Consider the following 27,104-nt stretch of genomic DNA (forward strand, 5'->3'; position numbering starts at 1 on the left):
GAGACAGGTTCTTCTAGCCTAGGTTAGGCAGCCAATGGGATTATGCTTCATTATAGTTCAGGACAGGACACCAGTGCTGTACCTACTCTGGGCTATCCTACCCTAGGCTGGAGAATGTACTCTTCCGGCCTAGACAGGCTAACCCTGATCAGAATCCCCTTCCATGGGCAATAGGGGACTTCGGCCCCTCCTACACCCCCTTCCTCTTGGAACCCTCTCCCCCTCCCAATCTATCCCTTTGTGTTGGCCTGCCATCACACCCCTGTCTGCCGGCCTACATTCCCGCCATGTGCCGGAGACCTGTAGGCCGGCCCAGTCCCCTCGTCAGCTAGTCCGTTCTGCTACGCTTCCCACTTATAGTCGATCTATGGGGTTGCCATTGCTGGTCGGTCTGCCGGCGGAGGACCTCCCCCTATTGAGTGTTCCTCGGCCCTCCCTTGGGCCGCCACCGGCAACCTAGCCGCCGCCGCCAGCCCCCTTGCCGCCGGATGAAAGACCTCACCCCTCCTTTTATTTGAACACTCCTTCCGGAGGCGGAAGGGTTTGGGTACTGAGTTACCCTTTCCCCCCTTCCCCCTACTATCTTTCTCTCTCTCTGCCAGTGCTGATCCACTGCCACCCCACCACTCCCGGCGCCTGCCAGCAGTAACTCCGACTTCCTACCTGTCTCATTGAATGCAGACAGTTTAAGTATATCACCGCCAACTTGCCCCCCCCACGGGGGGGGGGGGGGTTAGAAGGGTTCCTCTCTAATGGAGATCTGCCGGCGCCGGTCGGGGCCCGGCTCCCGGCGACACTCAGATACATTATAGTGGACAGTCACTCCTTACTCCTGCCGGCCTGGTGCCGGCAGGGATTATTGTGCAGCTATGGATAATAGTCAGTACTCTTACGGTATTGAGATACCCTAAACTGAAAACTATTGTGTATAGTTGTACAGTAAATAATCTTCCAGCATATTCTGTGCATCCATGTGCAGTCTTTTGCCGGGACCTATCCTATAGAAGAGGGTTTCGCATACCCCTCCTTCTCAATTAACTGAATGAACTTGGTTTTTCCCTCCAATCGTTCCTAATTCTCTGTAGGAAGACTAAGCTTGGCTCATTCCCCACAGGTGTTCCTCTTCCTCCCAGGGCATACTCAGCCCTCTGGAATTAGTTACGTTGAGAGGTCACGGCAATGGACTGGGCGGGATACACAAGTATGTGTCTTCCCTACCTTCCATTCTAGCTTAACTATCCTAAGCTTATACATGGAATCTTATATTATAAATAATTAAACTTAGTCCTAATCTAAGATTAAATTAAGTCACTTTCGTATTGACTTCAAGTACTCATAGCCTCTTTCTTTAACAGGAGGAGTTTGTGAAGTGTGAGAGCGCCTTCTGCAGCGTTCGTCGCCCGGACTTTTATGGTCACCGGGCATGCCGATCTCCCGCCGGCTGTTTCACCTTAAAAGGGGACCTTTGCTATTGGGACCCGCAGGTCTGCACCATGTGCAAGAAACTGCTGGATGAGGCGTTTGACAATCCTCCGTCTACGGAGGTTAGGGACAAGGCCCGAGAGACCCTGCGCAAGTGGGTGCGTGGGTTTCAAAAGAACACCACAGGGCCCTATCTCCCAAGCGAGAGGATGAGAACCATGCTCTTCCCCAAAGTATCTGCGAATGCCGTCATCCCCAAGGACGAGATCCCGTGCGTCCAACTAACGGTCGAGCCAGATGTCTCAACAGCCCTCCGACAGTGCCACATCGACGAGGTGGAGAGGATGTCGGAGGTCCCTGACGACACCAAGAGGACCCTCATGGAAGGGGGTCAGGAGGAAGAAGATGACCTTGTGGAGTCCCCGGATTCTGAGGGCGAGATTGCCCGTACACCCTCTGTGACTTTTGTTGCGATCTCTGTGCCAATTCCTTCCACATCGGCCACCCCAGTACCCGCCCCAGCAAGTTCCCAGGATACCCTCCAGGTCTTGATGGCATTCCTGGATGAAAAGCTCCACCAGGGGCAGGAAAACATCAGGAAGGAGATACTGGGCTTGAAAAAGGTGCCCAAGGAGATCTCCGTCAAGGATCTCCCCGAGTGCTCGGTGACGAACCCATGGTGGCATGCGAAATTTATGCCTATCACCACTGGACGCATCGTGATTAACGCTAAGCTAGGTGCCGTTCCCCTTGAAGAGGTGGAATTCTACCCTAGCTTCGAGGCCTATCCGGACTGCTTCGTCCGTCTGAAGTCTGAGCCATCCTCCAAGGAGGAGACCGAGCCGAAGGAGGTAATCGTGCTAGAGCACTCCAAGGCTCAGGCTCTGCTGGCCAACTGCCTCAAGAGCAGGGGCTACACCAATTCAAAGGTGCCAGCCCTAAGCAAGAAACACCCGTCATTTCTTGCTTCTTCCACCATGGTCTTCCCCTTTGCTGAAAAGGCCTTGACCGGTGTGTTAAAGGCGGTGGAGGAGAACAAACCCAGCCCTACATTGGAGGAATGTAGGCCTCTCTCCCTCGCCCTACACCCGGATGATAAGAGCTGGAAGGACATCCAGCTAACTTTCTCGGTTGGGAAGCTGTAACCTGACGTCGCCGGACGTCAGTTCAACGAGGACCTTCCCAAGCTCACGGATTACCTCCTCCGTCGGGAATTGGACACAAAAGAGAGGCTGGCTGCCTCTCTGTCTCTTCAGGTGGTTCTTGAGACAATGTCCTCCGATACTCGGGTCCCCACCGTCTACATGGTCCTCGCGAAGATCCACCTCGCCACCTTGTTGAAGGACCTATATAGCTTCATCAAGGCCCGAAGGGCATGTAGAGTGTTCGTGTTTGCGGACGCAACCGTTAGACACGAACCCCGGAAACTGGTCTCCTCGAACATCTGGGGCAAATATCTCTTTCCCGCGGATCTGGTGAAAGAGATTGTGGACAGAGCCACCACTGAGAATAGGAACCTTCTCAATAAGTGGGGCTTGTCGTGCAAAAGGAAGTCTGCTCAGGATGAGGGCCCCCAGCCTAAGAAGAAACCTAACAAGTCACGCCCCCAACAGCGTCAGGCTAAACGCCAGTTTCTGGCTCCCGCTACTCCTCAATTAGTGGCTCAGCCACAACAGACCTTTCAATTGGTCCCTCAGCCGGTGGTGTCCCAATCACCAGTTTTCACCCCAGCCTACGAAAGGCAGACCACTACCTTTCGCCCCAAAGGTAGAGGCTCCGGCAGAGACTCATCTCGACGTCCTTCCAGAGGGAGAGGAGGAAGAGGAGCAGGCGGCCGAGGTGGTAAGCCCTCGGGAAACCAGAAGCAATGAAGTGCTTCCGGTGGGAGGAAGATCCTTGTGCCCACAGCGTCAAGAAAGGACTGGGCTGGAGCTGGATTTCACCTCCACCAGTCTCTCATCATTTCTTCCAACGATCAACCCCCATTCTGGAAGAATATGTTCAAGAACTCTTGAACAAGAAGGTGATCAAGAGAGTAAAGTCCATCAGGTTCCAGGGAAGGCTATTCTGCGTTCCCAAGAAGGACTCAGACAAACTCAGAGTCATTCTGGACTTATCCCCTCTTAACAAGTTCATTGTGAACAACAAGTTCAAGATGCTGACCCTTCAACATATAAGGGTCCTACTGCCTCACAAGGCTTACACGGTCTCCATAGATCTGGCGGATGCCTACTGGCACGTTCCAATAAATCATCAAGCTTCCTCCTACCTAGGATTCAGGCTTCAAAGAAGACAATACGCCTTCAGGGCCATGCCCTTCGCCCTCAACGTGGCCTCAAGAATCTTCACGAAGCTCGAAGACACGATCGTCCAACAGCTACGTCTTCAAGACATCCAGGTGATGTCCTACCTGGACAATTGGCTGATCTGGGCGAGATCTGCCAAAAGAATGCTTGCGTGCCTGCAAAAAGGTGACCCAGTTCCTGGAACATCTGGGTTTCAAAATCAACACCAATAACTCTCGACTGTCTCCAGCTCAGAAGTTTCAGTGGTTGGGAATCCACTGGGATCTTCAGTCACACCGTCTTTCCCTCCCTCTGAAGAAAAGGAAGGAAATAGCGGGATCTGTCAAGAGACTTCTAAAATCCAAATGGATCTCAAGATGACAACACGAACGAGTACTCGGCTCCCTACAGTTCTCCTCAGTGACAGACCCAGTGCTAAAAGCACAGGTAAAGGATGCATCGGGAGTCTGGAGACGAAACGCATCCATCGCTTGAAGAGATCTCAAGAGACTCCTACCAACCAGGCTTCGTTCACTCCTAAAACCCTGGTCGGAGACAAAGAACCTAAGAAGATCCGTTCCTCTCCAACCACCACCTCCGTCGATCACCATCCACACGGATGCCTCACTGGAAGGGTGGGGGGGTCACTCCCACCGGTACACCGACAATTCTGCACTGGATAATTCAGCGCAGACAATTCAGCTCTGCCAATTCAGCGAATGACAATTCAGCTTAGAATCAATTCAGCGCATGACAATTCAACGCTAGGACAAATCAGCACAAGGACAATTCGGCGCCAAAAGGCACACACGGTTCAGTGAATGACAATTCAGCGTAAGAACAATTCAGCACAGTAACAAGTCAGCATAAGGAAGCAACTACAAGGAAATTCAGCAAAAAGTTTTAACATTTTATTGATAATATATAAAAAGGGATATAAAAGATTTGTTAAATTTACATATTAAAAAAAATACATACAGTATATGTAAAAAGAATGAATTAATTTATTTCTGCAATTCAATGAGGTAGCTTATATTTTGTAAGTATTCCAACTTATCAAATCGACTTCCATACTCATTAACAAGCGTTTTTATTGCCTTAGCTGTCCTTTGGTATTTTGGGTTTTTTTCTACCATCGTCGTGTCCAGCTCTTATTCTCAGTATCCTTTTCTCTATGCTATCTTGCTCTAGTTTAAGAAACTCGACAAACTTATAAAAGGTTGGATGGTTATGACCCAATGTTAACTGAAGACTTCGGTGCCACCCTTCTAATGAATTATTGGTCTTAGGTAGGTCGCCCTGCACTCGATCAAAAACAGTCCATAACTCGGGTTTAAAAACCTCATCTCTTCTATGACGACGGAATGGACGACCAATCCATGTGTCCTCGAAATAATTTGTTAACTCTTCCAATTCCGGAGGCATAACATCTTGCAATGATTCAAACACATTACAAACATCGTCAGCAGGCACATAAGCTAAGGCCACCAACATCTTACAGTGTTGACGAATATGTTCGTCACTTACATAAATCTGGGTAAGATTCAATGCCTGTATTTTTCTCCATATACACTGAGCAAGGTGGAAAAAACAACCGCTTATTTGCGTTCCTACAAAAACTCTTGAAAATGCATTTTGGAAAGCCTTTTCAAAATCACGTAGCATAGTGGCTGGCATCAGATCCGGGTATAGATTCAAAATAGTTCTTAATGCCTTTTCATATGAATCCTCTGTCTTATTTTGTAATAGTATATATATCACTGGAAAAACACATCCTTCACAAAGCATACGAATGACATAAAGTTGGTGGAAAAGGCGCGGAGCTACCTTAAATGTACCATCTGCAAGCCAGTTTTTGTATTCTTTGAGGAGTTCAACATTTTTTCTAGTCGAAAAGATAAAACATTCTATTGGTATCTTCAACCTCAGAATCGTACAATAAAAAAGGTTCTCCACTGTGTGTTACACGCAAATGTTCAGGTAATACAATATCACTGATATCATTAGGTGCTGGAATTGGCTCACCATCTCTTTTTCGTCGGCGCTGAACAGTCCGTTGAACAGTCCGTTGTAATGAAGTATACTTAATGAGTAAAACCGTAGCTTCATCTGGCAAAGAGACTTGAATTTCTTGAATTATTCTTCTTGGGACATCATCAGATGCACTCGCTCGTTCACGTAGGTCAGAAACCATCTTCTTCATTGCTGATACCGCTGGCTGAGGCACATGAGTATGGGCCTTTACATCTTCCCACAAGTTTCCGTTGACATGGATTCGACCTTTGCATCTGTCTTGTGTACAACGCCAAGACTCTTTTCCATTCCGAAGTTTTCTATCCAAACGATAGCAAAATCCATTTAATAGAATATGCTCGCGTCCTTTCTCCGATAAAATCCGCTCCATAAGGCTGGCTTTTCAGTTTTAACTAAGCAAATGTTTATAAACAACTGTATTCCAGAAAAGGGAATATATACCATCCTAAGCTTGTACTATAACTTACTTTATTTATTCAGTGGTTGTTATTGTTAACAACCATGAATTACAACAGTAATGGTTGTAATAATAATAATAATAATAATAATAATAATAATCATAATGATAATAATAATAATAATAATAATAATCATAATGATAATAATAATAATAATAATAATGACAATGATTATATGCTAATAATAAGCTAAGGGTGAATGTGTGTGCATTTTTGCACTGAATTGTCCTTGTGCTGATTTATCGTTGTGCTAAATTGTCATGCCCTGAATTGATTCTAAGCTGAATTGTCATTCGCTGAATTGACAGCCCTGAACTGTCCTGCGCGGAATCGTCGGCACACGACTCCCACCAACGTCAGGTTCAAGGAACATGGTCTCCCCTATTCAAGAAGTTTCACATCAACATCTTGGAGGCCATGGCGGTTCTTCTCACCTTGAAGAAACTGTCCCCTCATCCCTCGAACCACATCCGCCTCACCCTGGACAGCACCGTGGTGGTCAGATGTCTCAACCGTCAGGGCTCACGATCGCCCCACCTCAACCGGGTGCTATTACCCATCTTCCGCCTTGCGGACAGGAAGAGATGGCACCTCTCGGCAGTTCACTTACAAGGATTCCGCAACGTGACGGCGGACGCTCTATCACGGACAAGCCCGATAGAGTCGGAATGGTCCCTAGACGCAAGATCATTCTCCTTCATCTCCCATCAGGTCCCAGAACTGCAAATCGACCTCTTCGCGACGAGCGACAACAACCAACTTCCTCTTTATGTCGCCCCAAGGCGGAAGCGGTGGACTCCATGTCCCTGGACTGGAACAGGTGGACCAAGATTTACCTGTTCCCTCCAACCAACCTTCTGCTGAAAGTCCTCACCAAGCTGATAACCTTCAAGGGAACAGCAGCCCTAGTGGCTCCCAAATGGCCGAGGAGCAATTGGTTCACTCTCATCCTGGAACTGAAGCCCAAGCTAATCCCCCTGCCAGACCCATTTCTCTCCCAGCAGGTCCAGAAGTCGACTGTCTTCGCTTCATTAAGGAAAACCCGAGACCATCTCATGATTTTCGTTCACTAGCTATGAAGAAAAGATTTGGAATATCGAAGAAGTGCTTAGACTTCCTAGAGGAATACAAAACCAAGTCTACCAGAAGGCAATACAAGTCTTCCTGGAAGACGTGGGTGTCCTTTGTCAAGGCGAAGAATCCTTCGGAAATCTCTATGGATTTTTGTATGTCCTTCTTCATTCACCTTCATGGACAAGGCCTAGCAGCCAACACGATTTCCACTTGTAAATCGGCCTTGACAAGACCATTACTCTATGCCTTCCAGGTTGATCTGTCCAACGAAATCTTTAACAAAATTCCAAAAGCATGTGCTAGACTCCGTCCCGCACCCCCACCGAGACCTATCTCCTGGTCTCTCGACAAGGTGCTTCAATTTGCCTCTAGCCTGGACAATGAATCTTGCCCTCTGAAAGACCTGACCTCTCTGAAAGACCTGACCCAAAAAGTGATTTTCCTTTTCGCTCTCGCTTCGGGAGCGCGGGTCTGAAATAGTGGCCTTATCTAGAGAGGAGGGCCAGATACAGTTCGCCGAGACAGGGGAACTTACCCTCTTTCCTAACACAACGTTTCTGGCAAAGAATGAGCTCCCAACGAAGAGGTGGGGCCCTTGGAGAATCTGCCTTTTGAAGGCAGATGTCTCTCTATGCCCAGTAGTGTCTTAAGGTCTATCGAAGATGTCTCTCTATGCCCAGTAGAGTCTTAAGGTCTATCTTCGTAGAACTTCAGACTTTGGCGGAGGACAACTCTTTAAAGGCGAAACGTCGTGAAGTGATTTGTCACTCAAACAATTATGGGCGAAGATCACCTATTTTATTCGCAGAGCGGATCCTGACAGTACACCCGCTAGTCATGATCCTATGAAAGTCACCTCTTCCCTTCATTTTTTCCAGAGCATGGATTTCGAGAGCCTCCGATCCTTCACAGGCTGGAAATCCTCGAAAGTGTTCTTCAAACACTATGCGAAGCAGGTGCAAGAACTCAAACGGTTTGTAGTAGCCGCAGGTAGTGTACTAAAACCTGCTGATTAGCGCTGCGAAGGACAGTGAGTTATTCGGGACACTAACTCAACGGGTGCCTGTGTTGACCTTTGTGCGATACATAGTGTGTGTCACTAGAGACTTCCTCCTTATGGTGAAGTGACATAGACTTGTACACGTGTGCCACAGGTTTATTGGACATGAAGTGTATTTCAGATATCAAGGACTTTCCAGTTCCACCGGAACATAAGTGTGTTGTGGCAAGATCTTCTTTTCAGATTTCACACCTTCGTCTTCGACAATCTCCAGCCTATGTCTGTATCCAAATATGTTAAATAAGTTGTCATCTTATTTCATTTTCATTGCGAAATTCTCCCAAATAAATTGAAATTTCGCTATCAAATGCGTCTTATTTCACCCTACTATATCCAAATATACTACTGTTTTAGTGTTTTAATTATCCTAATTTTATCAGCATTATAATTCATCTCATTATACTGCTCCTGGTAGAGATACTCACCTAAGAAATGTGATATTTTTGTTCCCACAAAAAGTACTTATCTCTCAGGACATGTCTATGAGACCGACAAGTCCCTCATCCAAGGCTGAGTCCTCTCCCACAGGTGACTTCAAGATCTTCCTACGTCCAATTAGGACTTCCCTGCCAGGGGGGCAGGAAGCCATGTCATAGCTTATGCCATTGGGAGTGACATGTAACGGAGATGTCACGGTCTCTATGGTCATCAGACTAAAGGAATATTGTTTAGAAGTCAAAGGCACTATTGAATTGGGGAAAACACCCAAGATACACTAATTCTCTGGTACACTTCCATCAGCACGTCATGGCTTGAGCCCAAAAAACGCATTTTGAGCGAAGCGAAAAATCTATTTTTGGGTGAGATAGCCATGACGTCCTGATGGACCTGCCCAAAACTCTCTATTCTGACCTGTCAAGCCCCTCCCTTTCTTATTGTATCTTGGAGGCTGGCGGATACGCCGGGTGGAATGGATTTGGCGCGGACAGATGTGACGTCGGCCAATATGGCGGCCGTTTGTTTACATCGCTATGTACCATAACAGTAGCATAGGAGGAGAGTTTTTGGAACGGCTCCTCCCATAATTGCCACTCTACTCCCTCGAAGCGTAAACGCTATGTAGGGTGCAGATAGCTATGTGGCGTGTCAAGTATACATCCCCCGTTAGTATACGATATCCTAAAGGGAAACCTTATGGGTACTCGCGCCAGAAGTTAGAATTCTGTGAAACCTTTAGTTTAATTCTCTGCGAATATCTACTGTAGTCAAATATAACACTCAAAATCATAATGAAAGCCGAGATCTGATAGAAAGGAAGTTCACTAACCTAGAGCAAGAAGTAAACTTGAAAGAAGAGTGAAAACATGGAATACTTGTACTGTTTACATTACTAATATTTGATAAGTTAACTCATGAGTGAGCCACTTAAATCTGGTCGAAACTTTTGTTTTTGTTTTCTTTTTGAAAGCTGGCACTGAAGCATATAGTCATAGGAAAATATCTTTAGAGTACATGAATGAATAAAAAGCCAATTTACCAAGAAACAAAAATATAAGCTTTCATCTGATCATCATGAACATTTTACATCAGTTCCCTATTTTTGAAAAAAAAGTCCTTACCATGGAAATAAAAATACTTCTTAACATATAACGGAAGTTTTTGATAAAAAAAAAAAAAAAATAACAAATTTGTAAGTAATTTGTATTTTTCCTAGTATACAAACCTGGAGCTATTTATAGGGTATACTTTCGGAGCAGCTGAAAGACGAGCCATGATAATTTTAGTGAGGGATAAATACCCCATCCGCTAGTTAGCGGGTGGGGGGTGGGGTAGACTGGCTACCCCGCTCACTCACACCTCTCGGGTGAGTAACCATTTTGCTTTATGACAGGACTTCTCGGGGGACAGGGTGGCAGGCCAATTTGTATAAATAGCTCCAGGTTTGTATACTAGGAAAAATACAAATTACTTATTAGGAGGGAGGAAGTCCTCACCAACTGGCCTTGGTCATGACCCGGGGTCCTCTCTATTTCGATCTGTAATCGATAGTAGAAGGGACCCTACCTTCGCTAAAATCAAGTGCCGATATGAGGTAATGCACTGATAGCGACCTGCAGAAGCTTGTGTGTGAGTGGAACTAACAGTGTGGCTTGTCTTTAACATAGGAACTCAATTACAGAACCTATTGTCTTAAAGACTTACCCAATACCCTCCCTCTAAAAGGTATTGGGGACGTAACAACGTATTCTTCTATACTTAGGAGGCACAAGGGAAATGGGTCTTACCTGCAGCTAGGTGAGGTTAGCTATGCTGAGGCTTGCGGAGCTGTTTTCCCCAGAGGGGAGAAGGTGAAAGGAAGAAAGGAGCCAGGCATTCTTACTCATTCACCCCAGACTAATCTGGGTAGCCTCAGCCCTCAACCCTCTGCTACTTGTCCATCAAGGAGCCTGAGGTGTTTAGATCATTTGTTGTGCAACCACCACAGGACCCATGGAAAAGGTCTCCATGTTCTTGTGGGTTACGTCTTTGTAGGTAGTGGAACGTGAAGGTCGATTGACGCTTCCACATGCCCACTTAAAGTATCTGCACCACAGAGTAGTTTCTTGAACACCAGGGACCTAGCAACGCCAGTGACGTTACGAGCTCTGGGTCTTAGGAAGGAGGAGAGTCTAGATTGAGAGTGACCTCAATTGCCTTCCGATCCCAGAGGGGAAGGAAATCCTTGAGGTCCTCCTCTTGACCTTCCCCGTGCTGGTCAACAGTGCCGACACACGGGGGCGAGCTGGTATCGTTCTTTTAAGGTAACCCCACAGACTCTTCACTGGGTAAAACCCCAGTTGATGGGTTTCCGGTTACCGAACAAAGACTCTTTATTCGAAATGGGCTGCACCTAGGGTTCAGCACACTCGGATTTAAGTCTAGGCAATCCACTCAGGGGCGCCGCTGAGGATTACTTCTCCCCGTCTCCTAGGGTAGGAGACATCAGAGGTTGGATCATACAACACACTAACTCTCTTGGTCAAAAGCCCAAGAGAGTAGAAAGGCCGTCTTCCGTGTAAGGAAGCGATCAGCTGTTGGGCATAAGGTTCGTACGGAGGGGCCTTCAGAGACTGAAGGACCCGAACCGATGAGGTTGAGATCCGACGGGGGACAAGTTATCTCACATTTGTATAAGTAAAGGCATCGATGGGAAAGAATCCCATTCCACGACATCAGTCACAAAGGACCGAACACTTCGCCTGGAAGACCGACGCTGAAAAGTGTCTGAGGTGCCTAGACATCTTTTCCGTAACTTGTTGCGCAAGGCCTCTCTGAGAGGGGTGGTGTAGGATCGTCCCAGGTGAGAAGTCGAAGCAAAGCTACGGCTTGGGAAAGTGTTAGCATGTGGCTGCTTGGAAGATCGTGCCGTGGAGGAAGAACCCTCGGAACTCCGTCAGGAACTGTAGAAGGTCCGGGAACCATTCTGCGGGTTGCCATAGCGAAGCTATTGGAGCTCTGTCAGGGATGACGCGAGCAGATGGGGGCAACGAGTTGTCCTCTGTCCATCTGAGGCTTCATACTGCTAGATGGTTCTCTAAGAGAGGTGAATGCTGGTACCTTTCTGAATCGGGCCAACGGACGAGGATGGAATGGTGTGGCATATGCCCCCCCCTCTTTTGATGCATTAAAGAGAGTATCAGATCCAGAGGGAAGACGAGAAGAGAGGCCTCTTTCCAGAAGCTCTCATCTGCCACCCATCATTCGCGATTGTCCAGCGGTGAGGGGGGGAGTGCATAGCAATAAACACATCTCGAGATGATGTCGAGACGTGTAACTAATTGCACGTTCTTGCAACGAAGGGGAACAGCCTGTTCTCCCTCCAACTACCACTAATCCAGTGTGGTTGGCCGAATAAGACCGATACCAAACGGTAAACCAGTTAATCAGTACAGCTTATGTTATAATAGCGAATCACGATAGAGATCGCTTTCCGGACAGGAGACTGTACGGTAATCACCGAACGCATCCAACCAAACCCAAGAGGGGATTGAGACGTATCTTCAATCTATTGTTGGGTGGGTAAAGAGCATACAGTAAGTCTACTACAGAGTAGTAACACCGAACTGTGCGCATGACAAGCATACATGCGTAGTTCGACTTAAAAGTCGTGTCCGGAACTCAGTTGGAGAACGTTGGAAACGTTCGTAACGGAGGTTTCTCCTTATGACAAAAAACGTTCGTAATTCTCCGTCTCCGATCGGTAAACTAGCATTTATATTAAATGTTCCCTACTAGGGAACACATATGCTTATGAGAAGTTTCCAGACAAAACCTTTGTGGGAGACTAAGACTTCCGATCGGGGGAAAGGAAAAATGCCTATAAGGAGGCAGAACGTAAATGCTGTATGTCTGGTTACAGGAAAGTAGCCAAGTAATGTACTGAATAACCTGGTTTCAGTAAGGAATATAAATATACAACTTAATAGAACGGAGTTCTAATTGCAAGATGTATATAGCCCTTATTGGCAGAAAGATCGCTTGCACGCATATATGTACTTGTCCATTTGCGCTAGCGCATGAGTATTCTCTGCCTCCAGGAAACGTTTGCAACGAATCTGGTTGCGGGAATAATGTATGTGCAACGAATCGCAACATTATTGCCGAAAGAATTTTGATCGTTGACTAACTGTAATACTCTCTTGAATGAGAGCGAACATGTTCTCAAACAAAATATACAGTTATAGAGGCGATCATTTCCCCTTTGGTTTACCCCTCCTCTTTATGTGAGGGGCTAGCCAGTGTTCATTACACAGAAATGGATGTCTATTAACCTGTGGGCGGGGTTTGAAATGTTCGTAAACGTAAAGAAAAGATGCCCACGCTGTTGCTATCGTTCTTTAACGTCAGCTAACAATGTTCCTTCGGGACTAATTGTTCGAAACAATAACCCTGTAAGGATAGAATAAAAAGTCTCAGAAGCCTATCGTATAAACAGGCAAGTCGTTATACCCAGGGTACAATGACGGGGGAGGCTGCCTCCATCAAATGGTAGAACCGAGTTTAAGACAATAACCTCGCGGTTTTGTCTTGGCAAGAGTGCATGCTCCGGGAAGGCTTACGGCCTTCATGAAGTTTAAACAACACCCATTGAAGTTTTGTAAAAACTTCTATAATTGCCATCGACCGCTTACCCAAAGGGGTTGCCATCGAACGCTTTCTCGCTAGGCCTGCCAGGGGAAATGAACTGCAATGTAAAGAATTTTTCATTCCCAGCTCATTTCTATCTGATAACCAAACCACGCGAAGTGGGAAGGTGGAGGAAAGATGACGGTGGTTCGTTCGAAAACGAAAGGATCGGGGCTGGTGAAACCAAACCAGACTAGCTGATTAGTAATCAGCTGGGAGTGTAGAGTGACGTATCAAGTCACACCTTTGGAAGACCCCTCCCGTAGAGGGGGAGGGGGGTCGACCATAGAGTTTTCAGAAAACTCTGGATCGCGGAAACAGAGAGATTCGGATGAGAACCTAGGGGTTCAGAATCTACTTGTGAATTCCTTTCTCACGATCTTAAGGGATGTTGTGCAGAGAACCCGCAGGAACTCTGTCGCTGATTCCTGATGGAATTTTCAGGAATCGTGTTATGTGACCAGGACCCAAAGGAACTGTGTCATAGTTACCTGTAGAGATTTGTAAACCCATAGGCAGCAGGCATCCCTCTGTCATGAGAGTAAAACTCTTAATGACGATGGGCGCGCGCGAACAATTCACGGGAAGAGAGTTCGAAAACTCTGTCATGAGAGTAAACCTCTTGTGCACTCGTGAACACTTCGCGCAACTAGAGTCCGAAAAACTCTGTCATAAGAGTTGTTCGCGCACTTCAACCGAATGCGTGCGCCTCGTTGTACGTGCGCGCCAACTTGGTCGTGCGTGCGAGCCAATATGGTCGTGCGCTCCAATCCGATCTTGTGCGCCAATATGGTTGTGCGCTCCAATCCGATCGTGTGCGCGCCAATTCTATCGTGCACGCCACATAGGCCGCGCACGCCAAATTGGTCGTGCGCGCAAAAGATTGGTTGTGCGCGCGAGCTCTCAGTCTGGCGAGAGTACTTACTACTACGTTCACCAGAAGGTTCACGATAGCCTGTATTGTGTGAGCGCGAACGGTCAACACAATGAGAGCCCGCAAACTCTGTCATATAAGTATGGCTATGATCACGAAAACCCAAAGGTTCAGCATGAACTGTGATGTGAGACCCCGAAGGTTCAGCGCAAACGAGAAACGGAAGTTTCTCTGTCACGAGACCCCGAAGGATCAGCGTGATTAAGGGCACGAGAGACCATAGGCCTAACGTAGCTTGTGTTGCGAGACCCCGAAGGGTCAGCGCAACGAGAAACCGAAATTTCCCTATCACTAAACACCGAAGTGTCGGAGTGACTAAAGTTACGAGAGCCCAAGGGTTCCGCGTAACTAATGTTACGAGACCCAGAAGGGACAGCGTAACGAGAAACCGAAGTTTCCCTGTCGCAAAACACCGAAGTGTCAGTGACTAAAGTTACGAAAGCCCAAGGGTTCAACGTAACTAATGTTACGAGACCCAGAAGGGTCAGCGTAACGAGAAACCGATGTTTCCCTGTCACAACACACTGAAGTGTCAAAGTGACTAAAGTTACGAGAGCCCAAGGGTTCAGCGTAACTGATGTTACGAGACCCCGAAGGGTCAGCGTAACGGGAAACCGAAGTTCCCGTCACAAAACACCGAAGTGTCCGAGTGACTAAAGTTACGAGAGCCCAAGGGGTCAGCGTAACTAATGTTACGAGATCCCTAAGGATCAGCGTAACGAGGAACCGAGGTTCCTCTGTTACGAGACCCCGAAAGGTCAGCGTGATTGATGGCACAAGTTCCCGAAGGCTCAAGGTAACCATCGTTACGAGAGCCCGAAGGTTCAGCGTAACTGAAACCCGAAGGATTCGAACGGAGTCTCCGCTCCCAAAGGACTCCTACTGTCATGAGAACCCGCAGGATCAACATGACGAGAGCCCGAAGGCTTAACGATCACGCCACCCCAAAGGGTGATCGTAACGAGACCCCGAAGGATCAAGGAGAACCAGCAGGTTCAAAGATAACACCTCCGCATAAGAGGTTTGTTCTCCCGAAGGAAAATGTCGCTTAAGATAAGGCTCTCCCTCCGCCCCTGAAGGAGAACCAAAAGCTTAACAGGGGACCACCGATGCTCAGAGGCGGTCTTCTCTCGAGAACGAGGATAACCTGCTTTGGAGAAAGCTCTGCCACCACCCCTGGTGGATCAGCAAACTCCTACAAGTTATTTCTCACGAACGAGAGGGAAGTTCTCCCGAAGGAGATCGCCTAAGACAAGCTTTCTCCCAGCTCTATGGGAATAAAGCGTAGGCGTAAAATATATCTCTCGCGAATGAGAGTGAAGTTCTCCCGAAGAAGGACATCGCCTAAGACAAGCTTTCTGCCAGCTCTATGGGAATAACGCGTAGGCAGAAAATATATCTCTCGCGAACGAGAGTGAAGTCCTCCAAAGGAGGACATAGCCAAAGACAAGCTTTCTCCCAGCTTTAAGGGAAAAAAGCGTAGGCTTAATAATATCTCTCTCGCGAATGAGAGTGAAGTCCTCCCGAAGAAGGACATCGCCTAGGACAAGCTTTCTCCCAGCTCTACGGGGAAAAAGAGTAGGCGTAAGAAACTCTCTCTCGTGAACGAGAGAGAAGTCCTCCCGAAGGAGGGCATCGCCTAAGGCAAGCTTTCTCCCAACTCTATGGGAAAAGAAAGTAGGCGTAAAAAAAAAACCCTCTCGCGAACGAGAGAGAAGTCCTCCTGCAAGAGGACATAGCCTAAGTAAAGCTTTCTCCCAGCTCTATGGGAAAAAGCATAGGCATAAACAAAAATCACTCTCTCTCTCTCTTTCCCCTCGAAGGAGGAACATCAAGTTGAAGGTTGACAGCGAATGCTACCTTGTGTTCTACGTCGCTGTTACCTGTGAAAAAAAAAGGAAGTTATCAATTACAATTCATGCTCTGTTGCACAATACACTATTCGGGAAATAAGTCACCTTCCTTGTAAGATAATTCCTCGAAAGGGAGCTGAACTGTTATACACTTTAATTCAGTAATGAAACAAACACACAGCAATGTTGAGAACCTGCCGACCATCAGTTGCAGGGTAGGGCGGCAATGACAACTCCCTTACAGCGGAGGCAGTTGGATACGTTGTCAATAGCAATTAAAGTTACACGTATCTAACAACGTATATTCCCATTTATACATATATACACTCATATATATGTAAGATAAATGAAAACACACAAGAAAAAAAAAAAAAATTAACAAAAACAATCAAGGCAAGTCTTTGCGGAAGAAAAGGGCAGCATGTCCATCCTCTGCCGAGCCATAAAAGTGGTTACTCAGCCGAGAGGTGTGAGTGAGCGGGGTAGCCAGTCTACCCAAACCCCAACCCGCTAACTATCGGATGGGGTAGTTATCCCTCACTAAAATTATCATGGCTCGTCTTTCAGCTGCACCGAAAGTATACCCTATAAATAGCGGAGGGTTTGTATCTACGTCGAAACAAATCCATTTTCCTTTTGCCTGTTACTTAATCCTAAGGAAGAAAATTCATTTCGTAGAGATGAATGATTAGAATTCAATGAAATTTTCAGATTACACATTATACTTCTTGGAGATCAAATCTCTTGGGTTCCTTATTGTTTATCAAACATTACCTGAAAAGCATCATGTTAAAAATGGAGTCAAATACTCTCAACAAAACTTACAGCCAAACCTTACAATAAATTAGGGGTATATACCTTAAAAAACATTCAAATTTACTAACCTTTCCTTCCTTTGCCAAGTCTTCTACACTCATAGATTTTGGGTCAATTTTTGGTTTCTTTGGTGCAGGAGTAGATGCTGCTGATGGCCTTTTCTTTGGTGGATTAGCTGGATCATACGAAGGTGGGTAAACCAAGTCACGAAGGTTATCTAGTAGTTTGCCTACTTTCCTTAAAATTCGATCATTGGTTGGAACTGAAATATAGGGAAAAAATCAAGTACTGTATGAAGATTATGATTATGATATGACTTCCGAGTCATGCTCCTTGATTCCTACAGATTACGCAGAGCATTTGTTCTTAAATGTAAAGTGAAAATTGGAGATAGGTAATGTTAAGGAAGTAGGACAATTTATAAGAAGATCAGAGGTAAAACTTATGCAACTTGACGCCACTGGGACACAGCAAAGATCATTTAGTACCTCGATAGTGTGATGTGCATGGCACACTGTAGGTAGTAATTCTTTATGAGAAGTAAATATGATGAAATATATGTGGTAAAGTTCAAATAATAGTTTGGCTTACTGTAGTATGTTAATTCTAAAGCTATTGGTAGGTTTTTGGGTTGGACACCAGCTATCCATTGAGACAATACCAGTATTCAGTTACAAGCCACTTAAAGGACTAATTCGGCAGTTTGAGGTTGGACCTTTCTTCAGATATGGCTCTTTTCATCACCTGCCAATACACCAAATAGTCTGGTGTAGTCTCTTTCTTTTGTCTAAACATACGGATAGTCTGGAAAATTCCTAACATTCTCCTTTTTCCACATCTAAGAACAAATACACATATATCTTCCACCCTCCCTTAAGGAACATGACTCGGCCCAATTAAGGGATTTTGACGAAGGAAAAATCTATTTCTGGGCGAGGGATCTGTGTTGCTAAGTGAAATGCTCCTTAAAGCACCATTTCAAAGGTATAAATACTACTAAATATACCAGAGAAAAAAGTTGGATGGAATGCTAGGAAAATATCCAGCTAGCTCATCCCTAAAGGGTGTCGGTATTAAAACTGAGGCGAGTGATACCACTACCAGAGATCCCTTTCCAATTACAGTAGCCTTCTCCCTCCTCAAAATCCCCCGTTACTACGAGGTGTCGTTCACTACAGCTACTGCCCCCCCCCCCCCCCACCACACACACCACCACCACTACCTGACCTTCTCCCATCACTCCTTGTTAGCACCCGTGAACGTTCGGACGTGTTTTTCGTAGCTCTGTGTTATTTTGTGCTTTGAAGACGTCAGGTGTTTTGGAGATCCATGCTCCCAAATTGAGTATTATATTTGTCTGTTTGGGATTTCTAGGTAGGGACACACGTTCATTCAATAACCTTGCTGGGTTTTATCTCAGCCGCTTTGTTGACGCTCCCTTCGGGTGTGTATGTGATCTTTTGGTGTCGCTTCCTCGGGATCTCTTTGTTTTGTAAGACTTTCTATTAGTTCCTTATACTAATTGTAGTCTTATTTTTGTGTTATGGACATCTAATTCAATGTTTTGGCATGATTTTATCTTTTATTTAGGCTATTTAGGCAGTGTTAGTTAGCAGCTTTGGTCAGTAGCCTTTCATGCATGAATTCATGGTTTTTTGAGTTTTTAACACAAATTAAAATAATGTTATTTTGTGGTTACAGTACTCCCAACTTTAACCACTACTACATTTTTCATTCTCAACCCATTTTTTTTTCATTTGAAAACCATTTGAAAGATAATCTTATTTGCAAAGAGTTGTACATAAGAAATTTTCTTAACATTTAAATTTTCTACCTGCATAATTTCATCAATGTATAGAAGTTACTTTTATAGTGACTAGTTTTCATATAGAAGCTTTTTGTTTTTACTAAAAGGGAATGTGCAGATTGTAGGCTATAAAATTCTCTACAGTTTCATGTTCGAATGACAAAAATCTGTTAATGTTAAAAAAAATACTAGACATTTCCTCCGAAAATTTCATATTTTGAGAAACTGGGCGTCTAAGTTCTTGGTAGAGACTGATTGAGTAAAGTTTAGAATGCATAAGTATAGATTTTCAGCTGCAATTCTCCACACCACTGGGGATCATAATGATATAATCATCATATTTCAGGGTTATTTACTAACCAGTGGTGAGCCGCTTCCCTCAAATCCATAAATATTGCTCCCCACAAACATAACATACATTATAAGTATCAATGCACACACATGAGCAAGACTGGAAAATATAATATATTCTTGTTGTATTTTCCCGGCCAAATTTTCTGCTTTTGGCCAATTCATTTATTATCTCCTCCGTCACTTTATGCCTCTTCCAGAGAGAAAAGAGGGGCTATTTTTATTAAAGAAATTCACATTCTTACTATTTGCAAACTATTAACATACAGAATGTCATCATTCAAATTGATATTGAACAAAGAAACACAAGCATTTACTTTTAAAGGCAAAATTAAGCTAGCACCTTCATCAATATCAGCTACCAAAACTTTAGACTTGTCAGAAACTACACAAGTAACAACCCTGGGATCATTGAAGGAAAATAGTAATCAAATCTAAAACTAAGCCCATTCAACAGGAGGGTTTATCTACTCTATTAGAAAGAACTAAATTACCAATCCTGTCAGTTATCTTATTGGTAGCTCCCACATTAGAGACCTCACAAATACTCATCATCATCAAAACACCTGGGCAAGATTTGCTGAACTTACTCAAAAAACTTTGCTTATGCTTAGCATCTTTCTTTTAACTTGGCTAATGTAAGATACACATTCATCTAAAGCAACAAAAGGTTATAAAATCATCAGTGCTACAGAAGCAACACACAATAAGTGTGGATCAACTATGTTAAAAAAAATAACTTACTTGATTTGCATTTAAAGCAATATCTCAGTAAATCACCATTGGAATATATACCTGAGCAATGCTAAAAAACAGACTAAAGCAGCAAAGGAGGAAAAAAAAACAACTAATTTGTGAGAATATTGTCTGCAGTTGTGCACAAAGAAAAATCTGAATCTTTGTTGTTACATTTTACCCAGAAACCTCCTGTTTTCACTCTCCTAGTAGTGTAGCAATCCCTCAGAGGGGAGAAGGGGAATGGTGGCACGAGAAAATCTAATTATTTAATAGTTTTTATTCAGAGGTCATCATGTTCTACTCAAAGGTAAGATTCGTGGAAATGATTTACTTTATTAGCAAGGAAGCCCTTTCAATACCATTCCAGTATCATACCTACAACCATATACACCATGAAACAATTTAATACAACATAGAATGTAAGTAAAACATTCCTTAACTGTATTACCTGTATGATCTGGAACTGGATCCAGAGTAGACCTATTCAGTGCTAACGCCTCTATGTTGCGCCAGTGAGTCTGCAGGCTTGGGTTATCAAAGCTTTCAGGTTGATATTTGAAGTGGAGTTTTTGTATGACTGCCTTTGCTGCATCAACCTGGTCAGGGGTAGCACGAGGCAAATTCTCCATCTCAAGGTTGCGAAAGTCATCTGCAATGAAAAATTATTGCTAACACACCTTCCAAGATATACACTTCATCATCTCAAATTTATTAGTTTTCAAGTCGAAGATACCTATGAAAATCCTGCTCAAAAGACAATCTATTGCCTATTGATATTGACATGCCTTACTATAAAAAATATACATAGCTTATAAGAGTTTTATTTCACATCTTATGAATTTTATGAATTGTGAAAACAATTCAGATAATAAATGCATGTAGTACAGGATGATGGAAAGCTCTGCTCCCAAATAAAGCCTAAAATTCAATAAAAATGTAATTGACAAATCCATTTTAATAAAATTAAAATTATAAACCTACTGTATATCTAAATTCTAAAAAAAAAATTAAATGATTTAAAGTTTACAAACATATTGCCCATTTTATGTTCTCTAGTCTGCACTGTGGACATATTTTTTTTAAATGACGTAGCTGGTAGCATGAGTAAACTAACAAATTCATTTTAATCAATTGTATTTTTCCTAACCATACTAACCCAAGATCTTTAATAGGAATATGACTTCAGAAAAGCTGAAAAGGCTATTCAGCTTCTTAACGAGGTAAATATATTGCTTGTTGGGCAGAAGGTAAACACAGACAACCCAACACGTAGCATTAACTTTGACCTATGACCTACAGGGTGATTGAGGCGAGCATTGTAACTTGAAAGTCTAAGGTTGTATGGTTAAGGGGACCGTCCGCCATGTCCGCCATGTTTTTTTCTAAAGATCCAAATTACACAATTTCTATATATGTCTTAGACATATATAATACCTTCATCATATAAAAATTTCAAGTCATTTGATCAAAAACTTTTGGATTTATTAGCAAAAATCATGATCTAAAATAAAAATTTTGGTACATTTTTCCCCACTACTATACAGTAATACCAATTGTATTGAAACTTATACCATAAAAACTACTCTATCAACCGAACAATTCTGTCAGACAGAATTTTTATTTTCCTTTCTGTTTTTTTTTAATGAATTTTTATTTTTTTTCTCTCGTCTAGACGGAAAATAATTGTGAAAAAAAATATAAAAAGAAAATCAAAATTTTGTCAGACAGAATTGTGGGATTTTTATTCTTCTTTTCAATGATATCTTTTCCTCTAATATCGAACAAAATATAAGTGAGAAAAATGGTACCTAAGTATGAATAATTATGTTTTTGAGTTATGAGCTCCCAAAGATTTGCAACACATTTTTGCTTCTTTTCTTAAAGAAATCAAGATAATATTATTATGATAACTTTTATTGTTTATTCTTACATAAATGCAACCTAAACGAGGTATTTGAACCCTCAGTTTACTATTCCTATGTTAGAGTTGCCAGCGATCTCTCCTTGTTGCCAGCGATCTCTCCTTGTTGCCAGTGTTTCAGTTAGCAGGTTTCAGCTCTGTACTCTTATTCATGTTTCCCTCTTTCTTGGTTCTTTTTTCTTGTTCTCCACTTACTTTTTGTTCTTTCTATCACCTTATGTAACATTGGCATAGCTATAAAGTTCCAGAGGACATTGTGAAAGCACAATCTACTTACGAACTTCAAGTAAATAAACACATGCATTATAATTTCTATACGTCTTTGGAAACTTTGCTGATGTGCTCGTAGCTGGTAGTTTTCATTTACCTGCCCTCTACCAATGCCTTTCCTTTCTGCCAGAAGTACGATATATCGAACCATGAGAGAGAGAGAGAGAGAGAGAGAGAGAGAGAGAGAGAGAGAGAGAGAGAGAGAGAGAGAGAGAGTAATAATAATAATAATAATAATAATTCTTTATTTCCAATATTTACATTGGGTATTCATAAAATATAAGGCTACAATTAGTAAAGTCATCTTACAAACAGTTCAAATATTTGTTATTTTAGACATACAAAAGTTGTTATAAGAATCAATAAATCGGCTAAAACTTTGTAATTGAAATAATTCATCAGTAATAAAAGAATATAATGAAATCAGAAAGTATTTACTTAGAATATAGTGAGTAAAAAAAAACACTTGCCGAATAATGAAATACATTGTCATAGACCACATAAGTTGTGTTAAAAACACGTCATGTACAAATCATATTAAAATAACACATAGTAATCAAATATGCATACTAGATTATAAGGAAATCTTAATTTGTAAATAAAAGCCATCTTATCCATAAATATTATCTAAAACTAATTCCAACATCTATCGAAGTACAGTAGTGCCTTCAAAAGCACTTTTAATAAGGCAATTAAGCATAACATTCTTACATTAATCGGGACCATTTAAGATTAGTTTCTTTAAGTTTACATTAAAAGCAGCGAGAGAGGATTTTTGTTTAATTGTGCCAGGTACTTTATTGTATAATGCTGGGCCTCGAACTCTAAACTGGCGGGAGCCTATCTCTGTTTTCGCCCTTTCTACATATAGATTTTCCTGCTGTCGAGTAGAAACCCCATTAACTGCGTGTACTGTTGGAAAATCGTATAACCATTCAGGAGTTATTTTACGTATTGTTTTGAATACCAAATTACAGACATCTATGGTATATTTGTCTTTTATCTTTAACCATTCTAATTTTTTGAGGTAAGGGGATATGTGGTCATGTTTTTTTACATTACCAACAGCCACTCGGGCGGCAAAGTTTTGAAGTTTTTGAACCCTTTTCATTTGTGTAGAGCCAGTTACTCCCCAAATTCTTAAACAGTAGTTGATTATACTCATAGCCAGCGACTGAACAACTATTTTACGCGTAGAGGAATCAAATGAGTCTTTTACTCTATTTAAATAAATTAAAGTGCCCATCACTTTCTTATAAATTTCATCTATATGAGTTTCAAACGTCATATATCTGTCAAAATAAACCCCTAGATTTTTTACAGCTTTCATGGGTTTAATCATATTTCCATTAAAATCTATTTGTACATTATCTCCAATTTCTGATATATATTGTCGGGAACCTATAAAAATTAATTGTGTTTTTTTCTCATTAAGAAGCAAACCATTAGTTAAGAAGTAGTATTTGGCCTTCTTTAGTATGCATTTTGCCCTATGAATTAGTTCGTCTATTTCACTTACATTTCCTTCAATTAAGATCTGGGTGTCGTCGGCATATTGGATGACAAAACAGCCGGGTAGTGATTTGACCAGATCATTGACATAAATTGCAAAGAGTATTGGGCCAAGAATAGAGCCCTGCGGCACACCAAACTCTACAGTTTTTTGGGACGACACAGTTTGACCCATTCTAACTGACTGGGATCTGTTATGTAGGTAATTCATAAACCAAAGTGGATCTATACTTAGTGATGTACATTTATCAAATAATATATTATGGTTCACGCTATCGAAGGCTTTTGAGAGGTCAAGTAAAAGGAGTAGTGAGACTTTCTTATTATCCATGTTATTATAAATCTTATCTGATACTTTTAATAGAGCCGTTTCAGTTGATAATTTTGGCCTGAAGCCGTGTTGACTTTGTGAGATTAGACCATTTGTCTCTAAAAAATTAGTTAATTGAATAGCAATTATTTTTTCCAGAACTTTTGACAATACCGGTAGCAAAGATATAGGACGATAATTGGAGACGTCTCCCATATCACCACTCTTAAAAACAGGAATTACGTGGGGATTTTTCCATAAGTCCGGATACTCTTTAGTGGCTATGGATGTGTTAATTATAACTGTAAGGTAAAAAGCAATAATATATAACCCATCCCTAATGAAACGCAAGCTAATCCCGTCAGATCCAAAAGCATTTGTGTTTTTAAGATTTTTTATAATTAATATGACAGTATTACAATCAACAGGAGTAGGCTTAAAACTATCTAATTCTCTAACTGGAATATTACGTACTGTTTCAGTAGAGATATTATATTTCCTAATTTCCTCTTGGGTTTTTTCGAAAGTTTTTTTCCCGACCTCAGCGAAAAAATCATTGAATTTTTCAGCCTTAGAGTGTACATCAGTTACTGCTGGCAATAGCATAGAGCTCTTATCTGTTTGTTGACCATTAAATAGCATATTTTTTGTTATTTTCCAAGTAGCAGAGACATTGCCTTTAGCTTTCAGATATTCGCTTTTGTAAAACTGCTTACGGCTTGCCGCTAACTTTGAGTTTACTCTCTTCTTCAGGTCTTTATGTTTTTCTCTCAGAAGGATGTTAAAAGTTTGATTTTTTAACTCACTTTTCAGTCTGTCTCTTTCTTTCATGTCTCGCTTTATTTCATCTGTTATCCAGGGCGCAGGGGGACGAACGATTTCTTTCGTTACAACCGGAGCACAAATGTTTAGACAAGCTGTAAAGACGTCGTTTAAAGTTCCAACTTGGTTGTTTACATTGTCAGTATTTAAAATACCATTTAATATATTTACGTTATTCATGAGGAGGTTACAAAGAAAGTCTGGAGAATAATTTTGCAAACATCTAAAAGTTTTTAAAACAGGTTTCTTTTTTGGCTTACGAATATTTAGATGAGTTAAGATTGTCTCGTGGTCTGCCACCAAGCTTGGTATAATATCAATTTTTGTTATCATATGTTTAGCATTTGTTATTACGAGATCAATTAAAGACGCTGATGTAGGAGTAACTCTAGTAGGTTTGTTTACTATCTGATCGAAATTTAGTTTTTTAATTAGTTTAGACATTTTATTCTCGGTCTTTAGCAGATCATCATTAAAGTCCCCATAGATAAATATATGCTTATTTCGTAAAATAATTTCTTTAAAAATATCAGAGATATAATCAAAAGAGGTTGCCGGTGCTTTGGGATGGCGATATACGCATCCTACAATAACAGAAGGAAACTTGCTATATTGAATCGAGATCCACTTATCTTCTACACCCTCACATTTTTCGATCGTTAAATTTATTTCGGTGACCTTCAAATAGTTTCTGACAAATATACATACCCCTCCACCCCGACCTTGATCCTGACGGTAGACATCATATAGGGGAATATTTATAAATGCGTCACTTATATTAGTGTATGAGAGAGAGAGAGAGAGAGAGAGAGAGAGAGAGAGAGAGAGAGAGGTCATGAATATAATTTTGGAGTGATAGCATTTTGGTTGATATACTATAGATGGCAGTTCAAATTGATAGAGAGAGAGAGAGAGAGAGAGAGAGAGAGATCAACCATTATTTGATTCTAAGAGAGCATTGTAAGATAGAATTTGTATAAGTGGCAGTTTTAAATAATTCGAGAGAGAGAGAGAGAGAGAGAGAGAGAGAGATGCAAAAATAAACATAACTACGATTCTGTCAAACTCAGTCATGCAGACGACAGTAAGGATGACGTCATAATTTAAAGACCGCTACATCATCATTATTTGGAAAAATGATAGACTAGTTGTTCTTTTCATGACCTTAGGTAACATTGGCATTGCTATAAAGTTCCCGAGGATGTTATGAAAGCACAATCTACATACGAACTTCAAGAGAGAGAGAGAGAGAGAGAGAGAGAAAGAGAGAGAGAATTATAGTATTTGTATAAATGGAGAGAGAGAGAGAGAGAGAGAGAGAGAGAGAGAGAGAGAAAACTACGATTCTGTCAAACTCAGTCAGGTAGACGACGCAGTAAGATGACGTCAACATTTAAAGACCGCTATATCTTCATTATTTGGAAAAATGATTGACTATTTGTTCTTTTTATGACCTTAGGTAACATTGGCCTTGTTATAAAGTTCCCGAGGACGTTGTGAAAACAATCTTCATTCGAACTTCAGAGAGAGAGAGAGAGAGAGAGAGAGAGAGAGAGAGAAATTATAGTATTTGTATAAATGGTAGTTTTAGATAATTCAAGAGAGAGAGAGAGAGAGAGAGAGAGAGAGAGAGAGATGCAAAATTAAACATAATTACGATTCTGTCAAACTCAGTCATGCAGACGACAGTAAGGATGACGTCATAATTTAAAGACCGCTATATCATCATTATTTGGAAAAATGATAGACTAGTTGTTCTTTTTATGACCTTAGGTAACATTGGCATTGCTATAAAGTTCCCAAGGATGTTATGAAAGCACAATCTACATACGAACTTCAAAGAGAGAGAGAGAGAGAGAGAGAGAGAGAGAGAGAGAGAGAGAGAGAGAGAGAGAGAACTACGATTCTGTCAAACTCAGTCAGGTAGACGACGCAGTAAGATGACGTCATCGTTTAAAGACTGATATATCTTCATTGTTTGGAAAAATGATTGACTATTTGTTCTTTTTATGACCTTAGGTAATATTGGCCTTGTTATAAAGTTCCCGAGGACGTTGTGAAAACAATCTTCATACGATCTTCAAGTAAACAAACGCATGCATTATAACATCTGTAAGTGTTTGGAAACTCTGGCTTCTGTTCTCTTAGGAGTAGATTTTGTTCAACTACGCTCTACCAATGCCTCCCATTTCTGCCAGACGTGCGATAGATCGAAACATAAGAGAAAAATCACTATAGATATACAAAAATAACACACGCAGACGATTTTGTCAAACTCAGTCATGCAGACAATACACTAAGGATGACGTCATCATTTAAAGACCGCTATAT

General features: G+C 42.3%; 1 protein-coding gene across 3 annotated transcripts in view; it reads right to left on the reverse strand.

The window, feature by feature from the left end:
• Positions 1–27,104, reverse strand: part of Irbp (Inverted repeat-binding protein) — a 142,003-nt gene that overhangs the window by 5,341 nt on the left and 109,558 nt on the right. For all 3 annotated transcript variants that reach the window (XM_068348078.1, XM_068348079.1, XM_068348080.1), the window contains exons 11-12: positions 20,387–20,587; positions 17,111–17,304 (exon numbers count right to left, since the gene is read on the reverse strand). In XM_068348078.1, the coding sequence (XP_068204179.1) occupies positions 17,111–17,304; positions 20,387–20,587 (395 nt within the window). The remainder of the gene's footprint in view (positions 1–17,110; positions 17,305–20,386; positions 20,588–27,104) is intronic.

The sequence above is a fragment of the Palaemon carinicauda genome, chromosome 24 (assembly GCF_036898095.1).
Source record: "Palaemon carinicauda isolate YSFRI2023 chromosome 24, ASM3689809v2, whole genome shotgun sequence".
Taxonomy (NCBI): Eukaryota; Metazoa; Arthropoda; class Malacostraca; order Decapoda; family Palaemonidae; genus Palaemon; species Palaemon carinicauda.